At 51.2% G+C, this 19,854-nt stretch overlaps 1 protein-coding gene across 3 annotated transcripts in view; it reads right to left on the bottom strand.

Annotated features, from left to right (window-relative positions):
• CROCC (ciliary rootlet coiled-coil, rootletin) overlaps positions 1-19,854 on the bottom strand; it is a 66,721-nt gene that overhangs the window by 19,347 nt on the left and 27,520 nt on the right. For all 3 annotated transcript variants that reach the window (XM_028741364.2, XM_028741363.2, XM_028741362.2), the window contains 10 exons: positions 18,241-18,440; positions 16,741-16,923; positions 15,610-15,754; positions 12,882-13,028; positions 10,969-11,199; positions 8,003-8,196; positions 6,220-6,347; positions 4,622-4,791; positions 1,048-1,227; positions 284-418 (listed from right to left, as the gene is read on the bottom strand). In XM_028741364.2, the coding sequence (XP_028597197.2) occupies positions 284-418; positions 1,048-1,227; positions 4,622-4,791; positions 6,220-6,347; positions 8,003-8,196; positions 10,969-11,199; positions 12,882-13,028; positions 15,610-15,754; positions 16,741-16,923; positions 18,241-18,440 (1,713 nt within the window). The remainder of the gene's footprint in view (positions 1-283; positions 419-1,047; positions 1,228-4,621; positions 4,792-6,219; positions 6,348-8,002; positions 8,197-10,968; positions 11,200-12,881; positions 13,029-15,609; positions 15,755-16,740; positions 16,924-18,240; positions 18,441-19,854) is intronic.

Genomic DNA, 19,854 nt, shown 5'->3' with positions numbered 1-19,854 from the left:
CACGTCTGCTGTCGAAAAGGCAGAGGTAAAATAAAGCTTCCAGCAGTACAGGGCGCTGCAGAGCTCCTTGCTCCAGGAAAAAGTTGTGTATGGGGTGGGGGCGAATGAGGGGTTCAGAAAAAAACCAAAAGTACAATTCGAGCCTGCCCCATTCACCTAAGCTGAGCCAGGTTGCAGGAGCTGGCCCTTCGTGGTGCAAATACTGCCCGCCTGCTTCCACACACATTTGTTCTCCATCAGACAGGCCCCCCCCCCCCCCGACCCTGACTCTGCCACCGCCTACCCGCTCTTGCTCCTGTAGACTCTGAGCGTCTCGCTTGTGCCTCTCCGCCTCCAGGCTGACGCTGGCCAGGCTCTGTTGCGCCCCTGAAAGCTTCTCCAGGAGAATGGCCTTCTCCGACTCCTTGAGAGACAGCGCCTGGGGGCAAGGGGGCGAGGGAGTCAGTAGTGGCCTCTGGAGCAGCAGGGAGTCCCACTGGGGAGCCACATCTCCACTCTTGTAGCCCTCCTGCGCACAGAGGGAGGCTCAACGCCACAACTGCCACATTGGCGGAACAGCGAATCGTGCAGATTCTGGAGCTAGGTGGGCTGTTTCTCTTTCTCCACCCCAAAGCCTTGGGCTATGGCCAGTGAGGAGAGGAACCAGGCGACGTTCCTCTGTGGCAAGATTGGGTGTCCAGCTTTGGGGAATTTACAGTGTGTGGGGAGTCTTGCAGAGCTGGCAGTGGACTGGGGTCTTGCACCCAGTGGCATAGCATGGGTTGCCAGGGCCCGGGGCCATGCAGAGCGGGGTGGTGGGGTAAACAGATGGAGCGTGCATGCACATTCAACTGCCTAAAAGAAGAATTGTTCCATTGCCTGGTGAGGTCGCTTCCTGCTTCGCACGGAGGAGCCATGTGATGGAAGCATACAACTTCAATACAGCGGCACCGGGTGCTGAAATTTTGCACCCCTAAGAATTTTGCACCCGGGGCAGCCTCCTCCGTGGGCCCCCCATGCTACGCCACTGTTTGCACCTCCTTCCTTCCCCGTCCTCCAGACTTTCACCTGCTGCTTCTCATTCTCGGCCAGAAGGAGTCCCTCGTCCCGCTCCTGCTGGAGGCTGGTGATCTCCTCGCTCAGCTCCTCCTTCTCCGCCTCGTGTCGGGCCAGGATCTCCTCGCGCTCTTGGCTCAGCCGCTGCAGCATCTCCTCGCGCTCTGCTTCCAGCTCCAGGCGCAGCGCCTCCTGCCAGGCCGACAGGGTGAAGAAGCTCAGGAGTGGACCCGACCCTCCCCATGTGGACAAGGAGATGGGGGCCCCCAGCACCCATAGCAAGGCCTCCTCCACAGCCAAGTTCCAATGGCTAAACGCCTCTCCTGGTATGCCCCACGGAGGACCTTAAGGTCCATAAATAGCAACACCCTAGAGCAGTGTTTCCCAACCTTTTTTGGGCAAAGGCACACTTGTTTGATGAAAAAAATCTCGAGGCACACCACCATTACAGCCCCATGACGTCAGCGTGCAGCGTCACGCCGGGAGGGACGCACGAAAGTGTAACTTTCAATTTTTTCCCCTCCCCCTTGCCGGGGAACCTCCAAGCTTTGGGGGGGGGGGAGGAGGCAGCAAAGCGAGGGACTGAGGGACTCCTCCAACGACAAGGGTTGGGGAAGAAGAGAAAGGGCTATTCCGCTCCAGTCACGGGAGGGGAATATGTACTGGCCCAACTGGTGTGCGGTCTTCGGAAAGCGGGGTGCGGGAAGGAAGCCTAGGCTCGGGGTCCACCGACCTCGGCGGAGAAAGGCAACAACCGGAGCCGATGACGAGCCGGCGCGTGCGTGCAGCGGCTGGCCTCGAGCTCGGGAAGCTGCGTGCGGCGATGTTGACGCGGGGCGCGCGAGAGCTTGGGGGCGGGGCGGGAGAGAGAGAGAAAGAGTTGGCAGCACCAGGCGCTGTTACTTATTGTGCTGCGGACGCTGCCAGCAACTGCGGTGGTTGTGCGGCGGCCGCCGCCGCAGAACGTCCTCGTCAGTCAGCTGAGCTGCCTGGCGGCGTAGGGAGCCGAGGGGCGGGGCTTCCTTTCTGAAGGAGCTGAGTGTGGGGGTCCTCCGGCGCCTTCGGCGAAACGGCGCCGGCCCAGAGCGCTTCTAGGAGGCTGCCTTTGTGCGCGACGTAAAGCCCTCTTTCCCTCCCTCCAGCCCCGTGTCACATGTGGAAAAGGGGGCTGGATCCAGTGACGCAACTCGGAAAACTGTTAGGGAAGCCAGAGCAGGAAAGTGAGTGGGAGGCGGCATCGCCGCTTTAACCCACGTTTCCTTTTTGAAAGAGAAACCAGTGTTTCCCAACCTTTTTTGGACTCGCTCGCGGCACACCAGGCAACATCTCGCGGTACACTAGTGTGCCGTGGAACACCGGTTGGGAAACACTGCCCTAGAGGTCCTGGGCCCTAAGGAAGTCAGATGAGCCTCAACCAGAGCCAGGGCCTTTTCAACTCTGGCTCCGGCCTGGTGGAACGCTCTGCCTCATGAGACCAGGGCCCTGCAGGATCTGATTTCTTTCCGCAGGGCCTGTAAGACAGAGCTGTTCCACCTGGCCTTTGGTTTGGAGCCAATTTGATTCCCTCCCCCTCTTTCTTTTCTCCTTTCTCCTCCTGTGAAAAGGCTGCATTTTAATGTTTTAATGTTGTATTTTAATCTTGTTTTTTAAGTTGTATTTTAATCAACTTGTTTTTATTATTGGTTGTTAGCCGCCCTGAGCCCAGTCTTGGCTGGGGAGGGCAGGGTCTAAATAAAATTTATTACCGTATTTTTCGCCCCATAGGATGCACTTTTCCCCCTCCAAAAATGAAGGGGAAATCTGGGTGCGTCCTATGGGGCAAATGCAGGCTTTTGCTGAAGGTTGGAGAGCGAGAGGGGTCAGTGCACACCGACCCCTCTCGCTCTCCAGGCTTCAGGAAGACATCCGCAGCCTAGGCAGCTCTGCAGGAGGTCCCGCAGGGCTGTCTAGGCTGCGGATAGCAGCCTGCTTCCCGGAGCGCCAGGCGCGCTGAAAGCAGAGCGCCCGGCGCTTCGGGAACACATCCGCAGCATGGGGAGCCCTGCGGGAACTCCTGCCCGGCGCGCGGGGCGCCCTGAAGCAGAGCTCCCCTCGCGCCGGGCAGACATCGGCCAGCCCCACAAGCTTGGGGGACAGCGGGGAGGCACTGCGCCGCCATCCCGCTGTTCCCCGACCTGGTTTTGGGGGAGAAATAAAGGAAAACATTTTTTCCTTTATTTCCCCCCCCAAAAACTAGGTGCGTCCTATGGGACGGAGCGTCCTATGGGACGAAAAATACGTTATTATTAGTATTATTAAAAAGAATCACTCCTTGTCAATCAACCGAAAGCTCTCATACCAGGCGAGTGAGTGCTTGGCCCAAGATTGATTCCAGGGTGATATCTGGGTTTTCGACGTCGCAACATATTTCCATGTTTAAAAATTACGAAACCAGTATCACAATATGGACTTCAAACCGGTTTAGCACAATATATTGACATATCGTCCCGCCCTACCCTGCAGTATTATTATTTATTATTATTATTTATGGAATTTATATCCCACCCTATACCCGGAGGTCTCAGGGCAGTTCACAAAAAAAGATCACAGTATACAAAATAAAAATAAAAACAATAACCCAATAACAAAAAGAGCCACATTTTAAAAGGGTATAGGATGTTGATTAGGTCAACCAAAAGCCTGGTTAAAAAGGAACGTTTTTGCCTGGTGCCTAAAGGTGTATAATGAAGCCACCAGGCGAACCTCCCTGGGGAGAGAATTCTACAGACGGGGAGCCACTGCAGAGAAGGCCCCGTTCTTGTATTGCCACCCTCCGGAGACTTCTTGAGGAGGAGGCACACGAAGGAGGGACCAAAAGGTAGGAAATGAAAACCTCTAAGGTTAATGGGAATTCATTTTAACCAAACCAAAAAAAAAAAAAAACCTAAAAATTGAAGGAAGCAGGGAACATGTGACAGGCAAGCATGTTAACATGCTGGGGTGAAAGTTGAGCAGGAAAAAGAGGCTTCTCCCTCATACTTGGGGGTTACCCTATGAGGTGGGTGGGCAGGAGATTCAGGATATTTATTTATTTATTCATTTTATTTATATCCCGCCTTCCCTGACCAAGACCGGGCTCAGGGCGGCTAACATCAGGTATAAAAACAATGGATTAAAATACATCTTAGAAACAAGATTAAAATGCTACTTAAAATGCAGCCTCATTTCCGTGGAAGCCCAGATCAAAAACTGTTTGGGGGGAGAAAAGAACTGTTCCAGGCAACACGGTGCCCCTGGCTTTTAAAAAGGGTCAGACAGATTCCTGGAGGGGAGGGATTGGGTCACCTGCCAACAACGGAGCAGCTGCACGTGCTTAACAGCTTAGGGACAGCCAGAGCCAGCAAAGAGCAAATGGCCTGCATGCCTGGGATCTGGCCGGCACCTTTCTGGGAGCCCCACAAACATCTGGGGCCTTCTGCAATCCAGGCTCCTCACTCCTCTGCAGTTCTGTCCCCCGAGGGCAGCGTGTTACCTGAGGAACAGAGCGGTCCTGGACCCAGCCCTCTGCACCTGACGGGGGGGGGGGGGGGGCGGGGGCGGCACGTACTTTCTCCCTCTGGAGACGGTCCACGTCCTCCTCGTGATCCGCCTGCGCACTCCTCAAGGCAGCCTGGGTCTCCTGCTCCGTCTGAATGAGCTTCTGGGCCGCCAGGTCCTTGTCTCGCTCCAGTCGGCTCACCTCGGCCTCCATCTCCTTGCGGAGTGCAGCCAGCTCCGCTGGGGAAGGACAGACGGACAGAGGTCAAGACAGCAAAGGGGATAATAATAATAATAATAATAATAATAATAATAATAATAATAATAATAATAATAATAATAATAATAATTTATTATTTATACACCGCCCATCTGGCTGGGTTTCCCCAGCTACTCTGGGCGGCTTCCAGCAGAACACTAAAATACAATAACCTATTAAACATGAAAAGCTTCCCTAAACAGGGCTGCCTTCAGATGTCTTCTAAAAGTTTGGTAGTTATTTTTCTCTTTGACATCTGGTGGGAGGGCGTTCCACAGGGCGGGTGCCACTGCCGAGAAGGCCCTCTGCCTGGTTCCCTGTAACTTGGCTTCTCGCAGCAAGGGAACCACCAGAAGGCCCTTGGAGCTGGACCTCAGTGTCCGGACAAAATGATGGAGGTGGAGACGCTCCTTCAGGTATACTGGGCCGAGGCCGTTTAGGGCTTTAAAGGTCAGCACCAACACTTTGAATTGTGCTCAGAAATGTACTGGGAGCCAGTGTAGGTCTTTCAAGTTATACGGTCTCGGTGGCCACTCCCAGTCACCAGTCTAGCTGTCACATTCTGGATTAGTTGCAGTTTCCGGGTCACCTTCAAAGGTAGCCCCACATAGAGCGCATTGCAGTAGTCCAAGCGGGAAATAACCAGAGCCTGCACCACTCTGGCAAGACAGTCTGCGGACAGGTAGGGTCTCAGCCTGCATACCAGATGGAGCTGATAAACAGCTGCCCTGGACACAGAATTAACCTGCGCCTCCATGGACAGCTGTGAGTCCAGAATGACTCCCAGGCTGCGCACCTGCTCCTTCAGGGGCACAGTTACCCCATTCAGGACCAGGGAGTCCTCCACACCCGCCCATCTCCTGTCCCCCAAAAACCTCGGATGGAGCGAGGAGGGGCGTTTATCTGAAGAGGGGCTTGATTGGGGGCAAGGACAGCCCAGTGGGCACCACTGCATGCAAGGGGGCGTGGCTAGGCTTGAGAGGGCGGCGGCTTAGCAGCCGAAAGCCCCGCCTCTGTTGGGAGAAAGCCCTGCCCCCTTCTAAAGAACAGGAAAGCAAGGAGGGTCCCAGGTGGATTCGAAGGGGGCAGGCGCACAGCTTAAAAGTAGGTACATCTGCCAGCAGTGGCGTAGCGTGGGGGGTGCAGGGGGGGCCGGCCGCACCGGGCGCAACATCTGGGGGGGCGCGCTCGCACTCGCAGCTCTCTGCCCCTACTAAAATCCACGGGTTAGGGGGCGCAAATTACTTGCCTTGCCCCGGGTGCTGACAACCCACGCTACGCCACTGTCTGCCGGTGAAGTCGGATGATAAAAACCTCCATCTGCACTCCCACACCCAGTCACTGAAGGGAAAGCACAGTCACGGGGGTGGCACAAGAGGACCCAAAGGAAGACCTTCCTCCCAGGATACCTTGCAAGGCTTCCTTGGCATGGAGCAAGCCCTGCCTCTCGGCTTCCAGCTGCTCCTTCCGGGTCTCCAGCTGGGCGAGGTGCTGCTGGATCTCAAAGAGGGTCGTCTCCAAGGCGTCTTTTTCAGACCTGGGCAGAAGGGGAGAGGGGGAACGACAGAAGGACTGTATTATCATCATCCCCCCCCCCCATCTTTTGTCGTTTTCGTCTTTGCTCATCAGCCATCTTGCATCTACTCTGCCTGGTAGGCTCCGTCTGCCTCCTCTTTTGGGGCTTAGGCCAGAAATCCCAGCGGGGTCGGTGAGGAGACGTGTGCGCGCGCATCAAGGTTGGGGGTGCAAAGCTGAGAAAAGGAAAGCAGCTGAGCAGAAGATGCCTCTCTGCTGGGGTCAAGGCTCTGCCTCCCTGCAGCCTCCCCTGCCCCAGCCTGTTTGCAAACACTGTGTGACGTGGCTACCATCTTCCAGCAACCTCAGGGGGGACAGAAGAACCAGCCGGACAACTGTTGTGGTTCTGGACAGTTGAGAGTTAACACTCTCCCACGAGGCGTTCTAATTAACTGGGTGCACTGCCCATATAATCCAGGCATTTTCAGTGGGCTGAGCTCTCTCTGGGCTGCAGAGTGTCTGAGAATGTGAGAGAGTTACCATATTTTTCGCTCTATAAGACGCACCTGACCAGAAGACACACCTAGTTTTTAGAGGAGGAATGCGAGGGAAAAAATTCTTTAAATGGAGCGCTGAGCAGAGCCTGTATGCATCCCAGGCTCTGCTCAGCGCTCCATTTCACGAGCCGCGTGGAGCATGTGTGCGGCGCTTGCGCACACTTGTTCTAGCTTCTGGCTTAGCGGGCTTTTGCGGGAGGTGGTAGGAGGGACAGAGCGCGGCTAAGCCAGAAGCTAGAACAGCGAGAGGGAGCGTAGCGATCCCTCTCGCTGTTCTGGCTTCTGGGATAGCTGTGCAGCCTACATTCGCTCCATAAGACGCACACACATTTCCCCTTACTTTTTAGGAGGGGGAAAAGTGCATCTTATAGAGCGAAAAATACGGAAGTTTCATTTTGTTAGCGGCAGAACGCTGCAAGCATGCAGCTTGATTCTGTAGGTTTTCTTTTGTGTCTGTATGCTTCTAAATAAACAGTTGATAGAATAGGGCTGAGTTATTGAAGACACCACATTGACACAGACAAAGCCATTTTATGCTGCGTATAAACTCTGCTAACGTCCGACAACTGAGAAGAGAGCAGTGTGGGTGCCATAGAAGTGTCAGAGTGCTCGTAAACAGACTAATTGCAGTGCCGATGCAGCAGACCCTGTGGGTCAAAAGATTTACGACCCACAAACTTCAACAACAACAACACGCTGCCCCTCCCTGCCAGCCCCATAACAAAGCCCCAGGCTAGGACTCAGGAGGGCTAGGTTTTAAATCTCCACCCTTCCACGGAGCTCATTGGGCGACCTTGAGCTGGTCGCTGCAACTCTCAGCCTCACGGGGCTGTTGCAAAGAGGAAACGGGACAGTGAACTGTGTTTGAGCTCCTTGGAGGAATGGAGGGACACAAATGGGAGAAATAAATCAGAATAAATAATAATAGGTGCTAAAGTTGGGGGGAACACACACACACATGAATTGATTTTAGAATGTATTTCAATTAATTGATTGTGATTTTATGTAAATTGTGTTAATTTTATTGTTGTTAGCCGCTCTGAGCCCGGCTTCGGCTGGGGAGGGCGGGATATAAATAAAAATTTATTATTATTACTATTATTATTATTATTATACATACCTGAGGCCAGAGATCTCCTCTGCCAGGCCCCGGTTCTCTCGCTCCGAGGCTGCCAGCTGCACCACCAGGCTGGCTTTTTCCTTCATCAGCGACTCCTTCTCCTTGGCTGCCCGCAGAGATGCTTCGCTATGGCGTTCTAGCTCCCTGCGCACCTGCCCCAGCTCCTCACCAGTTGCACTCCTGTGGCGGGAAAGCTGAGAGGGAGAGAAAGAGAGGGAGGGAAATGATGTATAGATGGTATATAACACCAGTACAGATAGCAAAAATGTACAAAACCGGCTCAAATACTTGTTGGAAATGTAAAGAAAAAGAAGGGACCTTTTATCATATGTGGTGGGAGTGTAGAGAAGTTAAAAATTTTTGGGAAATGATATACAATGAATTGAAAAAAATGTATAAAATGACGTTTGTAAAAAAAAACACCAGAAGCATTTTTGTTAGGGATTGTAGAACAAGACCTGCCAAGGAAAACAAAGAATTTATTCATGTATGCTACAACAGCGGCAAGAGTCTTGATAGCACAAGGATGGGAGAATGAGGAAACCCCGATGAAAGAACAGTGGCAAGAGAGATTGATGAATTATGCAGAACTGGCCAAATTGACTTACAAGTTGCGAGACAAGGGCAACTGTGACTTTAAGGAGGAAGGGGAACTTTTTACAAACGATCTAAAAAGACAACAAAATGAACTGGACTCCTTGGCAGATTTTGAATAAACATAGACAAATTTATTGGTTGATAACATGATGGATAGATATGTAAGGATATGTACAACTTTATAATATGCAGAGAAAATATGTGAAGAGAAATCAGGGAGAGGAGCCGAGGGAAGTCCTTGGTGGGGGGGAAAGGAGGGGAAACATGTATGTGATTATAGGGTTTGATAATTTGTTATGTGGAACTTGATTGATAACAAATATTTAATTTTTTAAAAAAAGAAAGAGAGGGAGGGGGAAAAGGAAGGAGGGAAAGGGGAAGCTTTGACACTGCTTAGATGCCCGCTTGGCTGTTATGGTCCCTCTCTGTTTCCCCAGCCCCTCCACCCTCAACCAAGAGCCTGGTGTTTATGATGCCAACCTCAGCCCTGCAACAAAAACCATGCAGCCACTGCCAGCTCAGCAGATCCCAGATTTGGGTGCGAATGTCAGAAAACATTAGCTTTGCAAGCTCTGTGTTATGAAGACCTGAGCGACACAGCTTCTGCAAAGGTCTGCTCCCGAGATCTCAGTTGTGAGCTCTCTTGCAACTGAACATTACATTCTTGTGAGCCGCCCTGAGATCTGGCGATGGGCGGAATATAGTAAATCACCACCATCATCAAAGCAGTGGAGGTCTTGTGAGGAGTGACCAGCAACTCAGACATCGCAATGATCAACTAGCTTGCACTAAGTAGGTGTGTCCTGTCTTGCAGGATAATCTGCTTTGAGCTTTAGAAAAGTGAATTGGAGACAGAGCAGCAGCAGGAGGACAAGAAGAAGAAGAAGAAGAAGAAGAAGAAGAAGAAGAAGAAGAAGAAGAAGAAGAAGAAGAAGAAGAAGAAGAAGAAGTTTGGATTTGATATCCTGCTTTATCACTACCCGAAGGAGTCTCAAAGCGGCTAACAATCTCCTTTCCCTTCCTCCCCCACAACAAACACTCTGTGAGGTGAGTGGGGCTGAGAGACTTCAAAGAAGTGTGACTAGCCCAAGGTCACCCAGCAGCTGCATGTGGAAGAGCGGAGACGCGAACCCGGTTCACCAGATTACGAGACTAATGCTCTTGACTGTTATAAGAATTTTAAGGTCCCAAATATAGAATAAATATTCACAAACGCACACATATCTAAATATATGAACCAGGTGTCTGAAACAGTATAGGAGAGCAATCCTGAAGCCATTTTGACTCTCCCAGTGACCTCAAATATTCCTCTGCAGGAAGGGAGGCAAATGGGGAAAGCTTCCCCATTGTCTTTTTGCTTACAAATCCTGTCTTGAGGGCGCCGTTGTGTATGAATAGGGTGAGACTGTGACTTGGATTCAGGAACTGAAGTATTAACCATGACCAGGGGTCTGCAACCTTTAAGACAAAAAGAGCCACTTGGACCCATTTCCGAAGAAAAAAAAACTGGGAGCCGCAAAACTCGTCATTATAAAAATAACTTTTTTGTCACTTTTTTTAATTATTTCTTTGTTTGACCCCTCAGAATTACTCCTCCTCATGGAAATAAACGTTAAATTAACAAGTTACCTTTTTGTGTGTGTGTGTTCTTCACTCCCCTTCAAAACAGTGACCAGCGTACATGCCCCCTTTCAATGCAGTGACCAGCGTACATGCCCCTTACAATGTAGTGGGCGGGCAGGAAGGTGACGTCGGGACAGTGCGTGACTAACGCACGCACTGCCCCCATGCGACGTCACAGCCAGTACAGCGCCCGCCACAGTGGGGAGTGTCGGGGCGCACAATGCACCTCCTCCCCTCACTAGTATCCACCCTGGAGCCGCAGCAAAGGTGTAAAAGAGCCACATGCGGCTCCGGAGCCGCGGGTTGCAGACCCCTGACCATGACAGAAGAATGGCCAGGGTGCCCAGGTAATGCAATCAGCAACCATTATCAGGTGTCCTGGCAGACAGGATTTCTGTTGTAGACCGCCTCCTTCTGCGATGTATGTATGGTGTTTTTGGGGGTGGTCTTGGGCTACAGGGGAGGCAATTTCAAAAGTCTATATATGAGCTTGCACACCATTGCTCAGGGTTCCTCCTCCCTCCTGCGTGGAGTGAGGACCTTGTTGCAACACTTGGATAAAGATCAGGCTTACTAGCTGCTTTGCTTCTCAATATACTCTGGTTGGCCTCTGTTATTTCATCCCACCAATAGGCAACCCACTTAAGGACTCTGTACAGGCTCTGGAATAAGGGAAAGGGAGCAGGTTTTTTTCTCATAACAGGACAAAGGGCCCTCCAACCCTGCGTGCCAGTGCTGCCCCTCACCTGTCCCAGCTGCTCCTGGAGCTGCCCCCTCTCCTTCTGCAGCACCAGCACCTCCTGCTCCAGCGTCGCCCGGCTCTGCTCCACAGCCTGCAGGGAGTGGCCCAATCCGTGGCGCTCTGTGTCCAGGTCCAGCTTCTCCTGCTCCAGCCGCACCAACTCGTCCCGGATGGTGGCTTTCTCCTGCTCCACTTCCTGCTTCTTCCCCAAGAGAGAAGCCTTCTCTTCTTCTAGCTGAGCCCAGAAGGGTGGGGAGGGAGAAAGCGGGAGGCTGGCAGTGAGGGTTACTCAGCACACAGGATGCTGAGCAGGGAGAAAGCTGTTCTGTCTTTCTCCCCCCCCCCCCCCCAAAAAAAAAAACAGCACACACGTATATACACAATAGGGCACCTTTCACAGAAAGTTCTTTTGCCATCGTTGGCACGACTGTATACTTTGGAAAAGCCAAACACACACACACACACACACACACACACACACACACGTTTATAATAGATTTAATACACACAGAAATGGAAAATGTATGTGTAGTAACAAAGTTTTGAACTGGAAAACGGCTAAATGTGCATTGCTGAAGGGTTGCTAACATTGGGTGTTTTCCAGCGTTGTTTTCTAAAGGACTCTGAGCTCCTTAATGAGGTAATGAATAACTGCTGATTGTTTTGGAGAGTGAAACTTTAATCATGTGATAAAGGTATTGAGTTGCAAATTCGCCATCTTGAAAGCTTGGCGGATGTCCAAGTTTCTCTGAACTATGCATGCCAATGACTCTCCAAGAGCTGCATTAGCCTAAGGCAGGCACACTCGGCCCTCCAGATGTTTAGGGACTACAATTCCCATCATCCCTGACCACTGGTCCTGTTAGCTAGGGATCATGGGAGTTGTAGTCCCAACATCTGGAGGGCCGAGTTTGCCTATGCCTGGCCTAACGCCAACTGAGGCTTGGATGGGGGAAGAGACACAGTTTGGATTTTTGAAATCTTTTATTTCTAAGAAGACGCTGAGCCTGTGCCGGACAGAACAAGATAATGTAGGGATTTTTTGGGATGTATCTTTGATGCTTATGTTCTGTTTTTAAGGGAGTTCAGCAAGCAAAAGTTTGAATAATATTTTTATGCGCCCGGACAATGATTTCTTCCAAAAGGAGTCGGTTCTTACGCTTCCAGTCACTTCAAACTGTGCAATATTAACACCTGCAACACCTGCTATCCCAAATAATTATGGGCAAAGCAGTGCTGGACCTCATGCCCAAGCCGGAAGGAGGTACCATATTTTTCACACCGTAAGACGCACCTAGTTTTAAGGAAAACAAGAAAAAAAATATTCTGCGCAGAGCCTGTAAGCGGCTCTCGTTTGTCTTACTTTAAAGCAAGCAAAGCGAGAGCCGCTTACGTGGCTTCTGTCCTGCTTTGCACAGCTCTCACTTGGATTGGAGCAAGAAGAGGAGGAGGAGACACTGGGACAGGTGCTTTGCTGGCTTGAAGCAAGAAAAGCGAGAGTTGCACAGAGCGTGTCAGCGGCTCTCGCTCTGCTGGCTTTACTGCGAGCGACGGACGGGAGCCATGGCTCTGGCTGCAGAGGCATCCCTCAGTTCACGACTGCAGCGGCAGCCGAGGGATCCCTCTGCCGTCCAGTGCATTTGCTCCATAAGACGCACAGACATTTCACCTTACTTCTTAGGAGGGAAAAAATGCGTCTTATGGAGCGAAAAATATTGTACTTCCTGTGCAGGAACTGTTTTTCCTGCCTCTGCTCTGTCATGGACAAAGACCTCTGGACATTCTCCCACTCCGTGACAAACCCTACGCTCTGCCACCTCCTTCTGGCACAAATCCTTCAGATGTGGACGCTCTCGGTTTGCAGACAATACAAGACACACTTCCCTCTCTGCAGCCGCTAGCCCCCCTCCCTCTTACCAGGATGATTATCCGGTTGAGCTCCATCTTATCCTGTGCCAGCCCCTCGTTGAGGGCACTCATCTTGGAGAGCGAGTCGCGCAGGGAGGACTCCTCCGACTTCAGGCGGCTCAAAGCCAGCTCCAGCTCAGTCCGGCTCGCCTCGGCCTGGAACAGGAAAAGAAAGGAGGTGCAGAACAGCCTGTGACCCCAGGTGCCAACCCCAGGCCCCTGCAAAAAGCAAGAGCCACCCCACAAAGGCCTGGTGGCTCAGGTTCCATGTGAACCTCCCTGGACCCTGAGATCATCTTCTGAGACCCTCCTCGAGAGGTCCGGAGGGTGGCAACACGAGAACAGGGCCTTCTCTGCAGTGGCTCCCCATCTGTGGAATGCTCTCCCCAGGGAAGTTTGCCTGGCGCTTTCATTACACACCTTTAGATGTTCCTTTTTAACCAGGCCTTTGGTTGATCTGATTGACACCCTATGCACTTTTAAAATGTGGCTCTTTTGGGGGGGAGGGTGTTATTGGGTTATTGTTCTAATTTTGATTTTATATATTGTGATCTTTTCTGTGAACCGCCCTGAGACCTCCAGGTATAGGGCGGTATATAGATTCAGTAAATAATAATACAGTGGTGCCCCGCAAGACGGAAAACCCGCTAGACGAATGGGTTTTCCGTTTTGGAGACGCTTCGCAAAACGAATTTCCCTATGGGCTTCCTTCGCAAGACGAAAGCCCATAGGGAAATCTCCGGGACAGCGGGGAAGCGCAGCGCGTCTTCCCCACTGTCCTCGGACCTCCTCCGAAGGCTGGCGGCGGGAGGAGGTCTCTCCGCCCCACCGGCAGCCTTCGGAATGCTGCTCCAAAGGCTGGCGGCGGAGCGGAGAGACCTCCTCCCGCCGCCAGCCTTTGGATGGCTGCTCCGAAGGCTGGCGGCAGAGCGGAGAGACCTCCTCCCGCCGCCAGCCTTTGGATGGCTCCTCTGAAGGCTGGCGGCGGGGCGGAGAGACCTTCTCCCCGTGCCAGCCTTTGGATGGCTGTCCTGAAGACTTGCGATGGGAGGAGGGTTTTCCTTCCCACCGCCAACATTCAGAATGCTGTTCTGAATGTTGGCGGTGGGGAGGAAAAACTCTCCTCCCACCGCAAGCCCCGGGAACAGAGGAGAAGCGCTGCGCGCCTTCCCCTCTGTTCCCGTACCTGTCCTGAAGGCTTGCGGTGGGGAGAAAAGCCCTTCTCCGCACCGCCAGCCTGGCAAGCGGTCTCCATAGGAACGCATTAATTGATTTTCAATGCATTCCTATGGGAAACCGTGCTTCGCAAGACGGAAAAATCGTAAGAAGAAAAAACTTGCGGAACGAATTAATTTCGTCTTGCGAGGCACCACTGTAATAAGAATAATAATTTTTTTAAAAAAAACACCTGCTTGCTGGGACTAGAGCAAAGCAAGCTGCCAAGACAGGCTGAAGGCTGCCTGTGGCCTAATCCTGCAGGACCCCCCTCATGGTCTCAAGCAAGCAGGATGGTGTGCATGCTCAGGATCCCCCAACACAGGCATGAGGGCAGCCTTAGCCTCATTGATTGCACGTCTTGTTTTGGACGTACTGAAAGGCACCTGGGTGGGCTGCCAAATTTTATTTATTTATTTAATTTGTATACAGCCCTCTATACCTGCAGGTCTCAGGGCCGTTACAACATAAAATCAGAATATACAAACGCAAAATACATAATAAATAGAAAAGCAAAAGCATCCCAATAACACACACACACCCTGCAGCCTTCCCCTAACATTTTTTTTTTGACAAGGTAATAATCCTAAATAAATAAGAATAAAAAAGTGGATGCACACCCCGAGACCATTCCATTGTAACTATGCAGCCTCCAAAATTTCAATGCCTCTTGCGATGGTTTAACCCCTTTCTGTTTTTACAGTACAAATTCTACAAACACCTTCCACATCTCCTTGAAATCATTTCTCCTGCATATTCCCCATCTTAACGGTAAAGGTGACCCCTGACTATTAGGACCAGTCGTGACCGACTCTGGGGTTGCGGCACTCATCTCGCTTTATTGGCTGAGGGAGCCGGCATACAGCTTCCGAGTCATGTGGCCAGCAGGACTAAGCCGCTTCTGGCGAACCAGAGCAGCGCACGGAAACGCTGTTTACCTTCCCGCTGGAGCGGTACCTATTTGTCTACTTGCACTTTGAGGTGCTTTCAAACTGCTAGGTGGGCAGGAGCAGGGACTGAGCAACGGGAGCTCACCCCGTCACGGGGATTCGAACCGCCAATCTTCTGATCGGCAAGTCCTAGGCTCTGCGGTTTAACCCACAGCGCCACCCACGTCCCCATCTTACCTTAATGTTAATTCATCATTAGTAGCTATATCCCACACCTCTTTATACCATCCTTCCTTTTTATCTTCTGCTTGCCCCTTCCACTTCCTAGCTATCATAATTTGTGCAGCTGTCAATAAATTTGTGAGCAAGTCCTTCCTAGCCAACGAACCTTCTGCCCCAGGCATCCCCAACCTTCGGCCCTCCAGATGTTCTGGACTACAATTCCCATCATCCCTGACCACTGGTCCTGTTAGCTAGGGATCATGGGAGTTGTAGGCCAAAACATCTGGAGGGCCGAGGTTGAGGAAGCCTGTTCCACCCCATCGTAAATTGATAATAATGCTGCCTCTGGACCCCCAACACATTTCAGAAGGGTGTGCAAGTCTCTCCCTCCCCAGCAGCTGCCTCCTTGCCTTGGACAGGGCTTCATCGCCCTCGGCCTTCTCATGCTGAGAGACCTCCTTCTCCAGAAGGGCTTTGCTCAGGGCTTCCTTCACCAGCACAAGCTCCTTCTTCAGGCCAGACTTCTTTGCTTCCAGCTGCTCCAGCTGCTTGCGACTGGGAGACAGAAGAGGGGAGAAATTGAAATACTTTATTGTCACTTGTACAACTTGTATACAGTGAGATTACACGAGCACCCCCCCCACTCAGCTCTCTTAGTCTTAATTCCCCTCGTTTACTGACACACACACACCAAACCTGAAAGTCAGTTGCCCTGTTGTTATCTTTTCATTCAGCAGCCTAACAGCCCACGGATAGAAGCTGTTCTTTACCCTGTTGGTGCAACTAATCATGCTTCTATATCTTCTGCCTAAGGGCAGGAGATCAAGAAAGTGCCGGCCAGGGTGTGAATCATCCCTGAGAATTGTCCTCACTCTCCTGAGGCAATGTTCTTCCGCTATTTCATCCAGCGGATTCACGAGACAGCCCATAATATCTTGTGCTGTATTCACCACCCTCTGTAGGCACTTCCTATCAGTTGATGTCAAACCAGCGTACCACACTGTGATGCAGTATGAAAGGACACTTTCTATTGTTGACCGGTAGAAGGAGATCATCAAATGTTGATTGACATCGTTCTTCCGCAATACTCCAAGGAGATGGAGTCTCTGTTGGGCTTTCTTAACCACCTGGGTTGTACTGATTTTCCAAGTAAGATCTTCTCTGAGTTAAACTCCTAGGAATTTAAAGGAAGAGACTCTCTCCACACAGCCCTCCCCGATGTACAGCGAGGCTAGTTTTCTCTTCCTCCGAAAGTCCAACACCATCTCCTTTGTCTTGCTGATATTAAGGTGCAAGTTGTTCCCTAGGCACCACATGATTCCTGGGCAGACAACATTCAATGTTTTTGCAGAGTCCGCTGCTTTTGACTTGGTGTTTTGAAGGAAGCTCCATACCTTCCCAGCATGCCTCTGTGTCACTGCAAGATGTCCCCCAACCCTAGTGCCAGAGAACTGGACCTGAGACCACATCAGCTTCAGTCCCTCTCGAAGAAAGGGGACACCCACCCCCAAGAAAAAAATCTCACCAATCTCCCACTTTACCTCCGCTCAATTTCCTTCCGAGCCCTTTCCTGGTCCTTTAAGATGTCCTCTTTCTCCTCTTCCAGGCCATCACGCTGTCGCTGAAGGTCAATGTTAGCCAGCTGCAGTTTCTCCTTTTCCAGATGGAGGACCTCCAGCTTCTGCTGCAACAGCTGAAGGTTCTTTTCCAGGTTCGTCTTCTCGCTGGAGAGGAGAAAGGAGGGGACACTACAGCACGGCGAGGACAGTAAGGGAGCAGAGGACAGCGCCCATTCCATCAACTTCCCACAACAGCCGTTGAGGCTGTTCCGTCCCAGTGCATTCAGAACCATGACCATCTCTCTCTCTCTTGAGAAGATGGGGAGTCCCATGGGCAAGTGGACAGACATCTGCTAAGGGCAATAAGTTTAAAATAACCAAAAAGAAAAAAGAAAAGAAGGTAATATAAGGTTAGCCTAAATTTACTACCCATTGTGTGTTTTGGTTGTTCTGCAAATCTGTCGACTTGAGGAAACTGGAAACCAGAGTCCCAACAATCGTAGTATCCTTCTCTGCTGAACTGTTTATTGGTGCTTAGGTCATTTTAGACATCAGGGAAGTTTTTAATGTGTGACATCTTAGTGTGGTTTTGGTCTTTTGTTGGAAGCCGCCCAGAGTGGCTGGGGAAACTAAGTCAGATGGGCAGGGTATAAATGATGATGATGATGATGAAAGGGATGTGAATTGGAAATAACTGGGAAAACAATGCAGCAAAAAGAGGCGGAGTAAAAGGTAAAGGGACCCCGGACCATTAGGTCCAGTCATGACCAACTCTGGGGTTGCAGCGCTCATCTCGCTTTACTGGCCGAGGGAGCCAGTGTACAGCTTCCGGGTCATGTGGCCAGCATGACTAAGCCGCTTCTGGCGAACCAGAGCAGCGCACGGAAACGCCGTTTACCTTCCCACTGGAGTGGTACCTATTTATCTACTTGCACTTTGAGGGGCATTCGAACTGCTAGGTTGGCAGGAGCAGGGACCGAGCAACTGGAGCTCACCCCGTCGCGGGGATTCCAACCGCCGACCTTCTGATTGGCAAGTCCTAGGCTCTGTGGTTTAACCCACAGCGCCATCCATGTCCCCCCAAGAGGCGGAGTACAAGAAGCCAATTTTTGGAAACGCTGGGGGCAGTAACTCTCCTTCAGGTATCCAGGGCCAAGGCCAAGTGAGGGACTCCCCGCTCCAACAGCACAGTGCTGAATTACTCCTCCAGACTGGAAAGAAGGCAGCCCAGAGCGCTGACGCACACAGAGACACACAAGCCTCCTCTGGGTGCAGGTTGTTCTGCTGCCCCTCTGTGCAGAGGGGGGTTCAGTCCTTATATGCCGACATACACACAAGCCCTTTCAGCGGAGGCTTCTGGGAAGGAGACACAGCCAGGACAGGAACTCAGACCAGAGAGGCAGTGGGGAAATTTCACAAAGGCATGCCTTGCCTTCCTGGTGCTCCTTGCTTCCTTCCAGAGGGCAATTCGAGGTGCCTCACCTGCCCAGCAGTTCCGCGGAAGACCGAAAGTGGTTGGCATCGTGAGCCGCGTCCTCCTTGGCTTGCGACAGCCTGTCCAGGTCCCCCTTCAGCTGCAGGATCTTCTGCTCCAGGGAACGGCGCTCGTTGTCGCTCTCTGCCAACTGCCTCTTCAGGGACGACACAAGGTCCTGCGCAGCCTCGTATTTCCCCCGGAGGTCCTGGGTGTAAAAAGTAAAAGCCAGCAGCAACGTCAGGCTCAGGAACAGACCGGCAGGTAGCAAAGCCCACACCCAGATGAGGAAAAGGAGAACTCTGATCGCTGGGGTTGTTACCACTGTATTTCTCTCCCAGAGCAGCTCACAGCACAGCAAAGAGCCACTACCATAAATGAAGCAGTTAAAGGATTTCTAAAATTACCTAAGCACCAACAATCACAGTTCAGCAGAGAAGGATACTACGATTGTTGGGACTCTGGTTTCCAATTTCCTCAAGTCAACAGATTGTGCAGAACAACCAAAATGCACAATGGGTAGTAAATTTAGGCTAGCAAGGAGGGCTTACTTGTCGGCCTTGCATTCTGGTTGCACATGTTTTGTGTACATGTTTACTTTCTCTATCTATTGTTGTCTTGTACAATTCTATGGAAGCCTCCTGAGAATCTCTCTTTCTGACTGTCTTTCCCAAAGGTAAGGCCCCTGGACGGTTAAGTCCAGTCAAAGGCGACTCTGGGGTTGCAGCGCTCATCTCACTTTCAGGCTGAGGGAGCCAGTGTTTGTCCACAGACAGCTTCCCAGGTCATGCGGCCAGCATGACTAAACCACTTCTGGCGCAATGGAACACCGTGAGGGAAACCAGAGCACACAGAAATGCCATTTACCTTCCCACCACAGTGGTACCTATTTATCTACTTGCACTGGTGTGCTTTCAAATTGTTAGGTTGGCAGGAGCTGGGACAGAGCAATGGGAGCTCACCACATCGCGGGGATTGAACTGCTGACCTTCTGAGCGGCAAGACCAAGAGGCTCAGTGGTTTAGACCACAGTGCCACCTGTGTCCCCTGTGTCTTTCCAAAAACCAGGCTATTAGCCCCCTCCCCCATCATGGCAGGTGATGAGGCTGCCAACTAAGTCTGCAAAACCAGAGGTGAGAGGCCGGATGCCATTTGGAAAACAGGTGTCCCTGATCCAGGTGACAAGAATCAGAATAAGTTACGGAAAACGAGACCAACTGAGGACATTTGCACGGTCTAGACAGGGAAGAAGCTCAGTTTGTATTCCTGCTCTCACACATGGAGAACGAGCGATGCCTTTTTGGGGGTGGCCTCTCCCTTTGCAGTTTAGGGACTCCTCTCTCCCCTTCCCGCCCCCAATCTTGAGTGTCAGTCAGTCAAGTTTATTGCTTATAGACAAAGGCTGCTGCTATGTATACAATGTCATTCAATAAAATATATACTAGTTTGACACAAAAACTTGAAACATTTACATTGTCAAAACATGACCTAATCTGCACAAAACTATAGAAACTCCTTAATATATAAATTGAAACATTAGACAATGAAATTTATCAGCTAAAATCACTGTGGGGCCTCTAATATATTAAAAGTAATATTAAACAATAAAAGACAATTATGCA

The sequence above is a fragment of the Podarcis muralis genome, chromosome 7, assembly GCF_964188315.1.
Source record: "Podarcis muralis chromosome 7, rPodMur119.hap1.1, whole genome shotgun sequence".
NCBI lineage: Eukaryota > Metazoa > Chordata > Lepidosauria > Squamata > Lacertidae > Podarcis > Podarcis muralis.
Note: the sequence above shows the minus strand (reverse complement) of the source record. Positions and strands in the feature narration are given on the sequence as shown.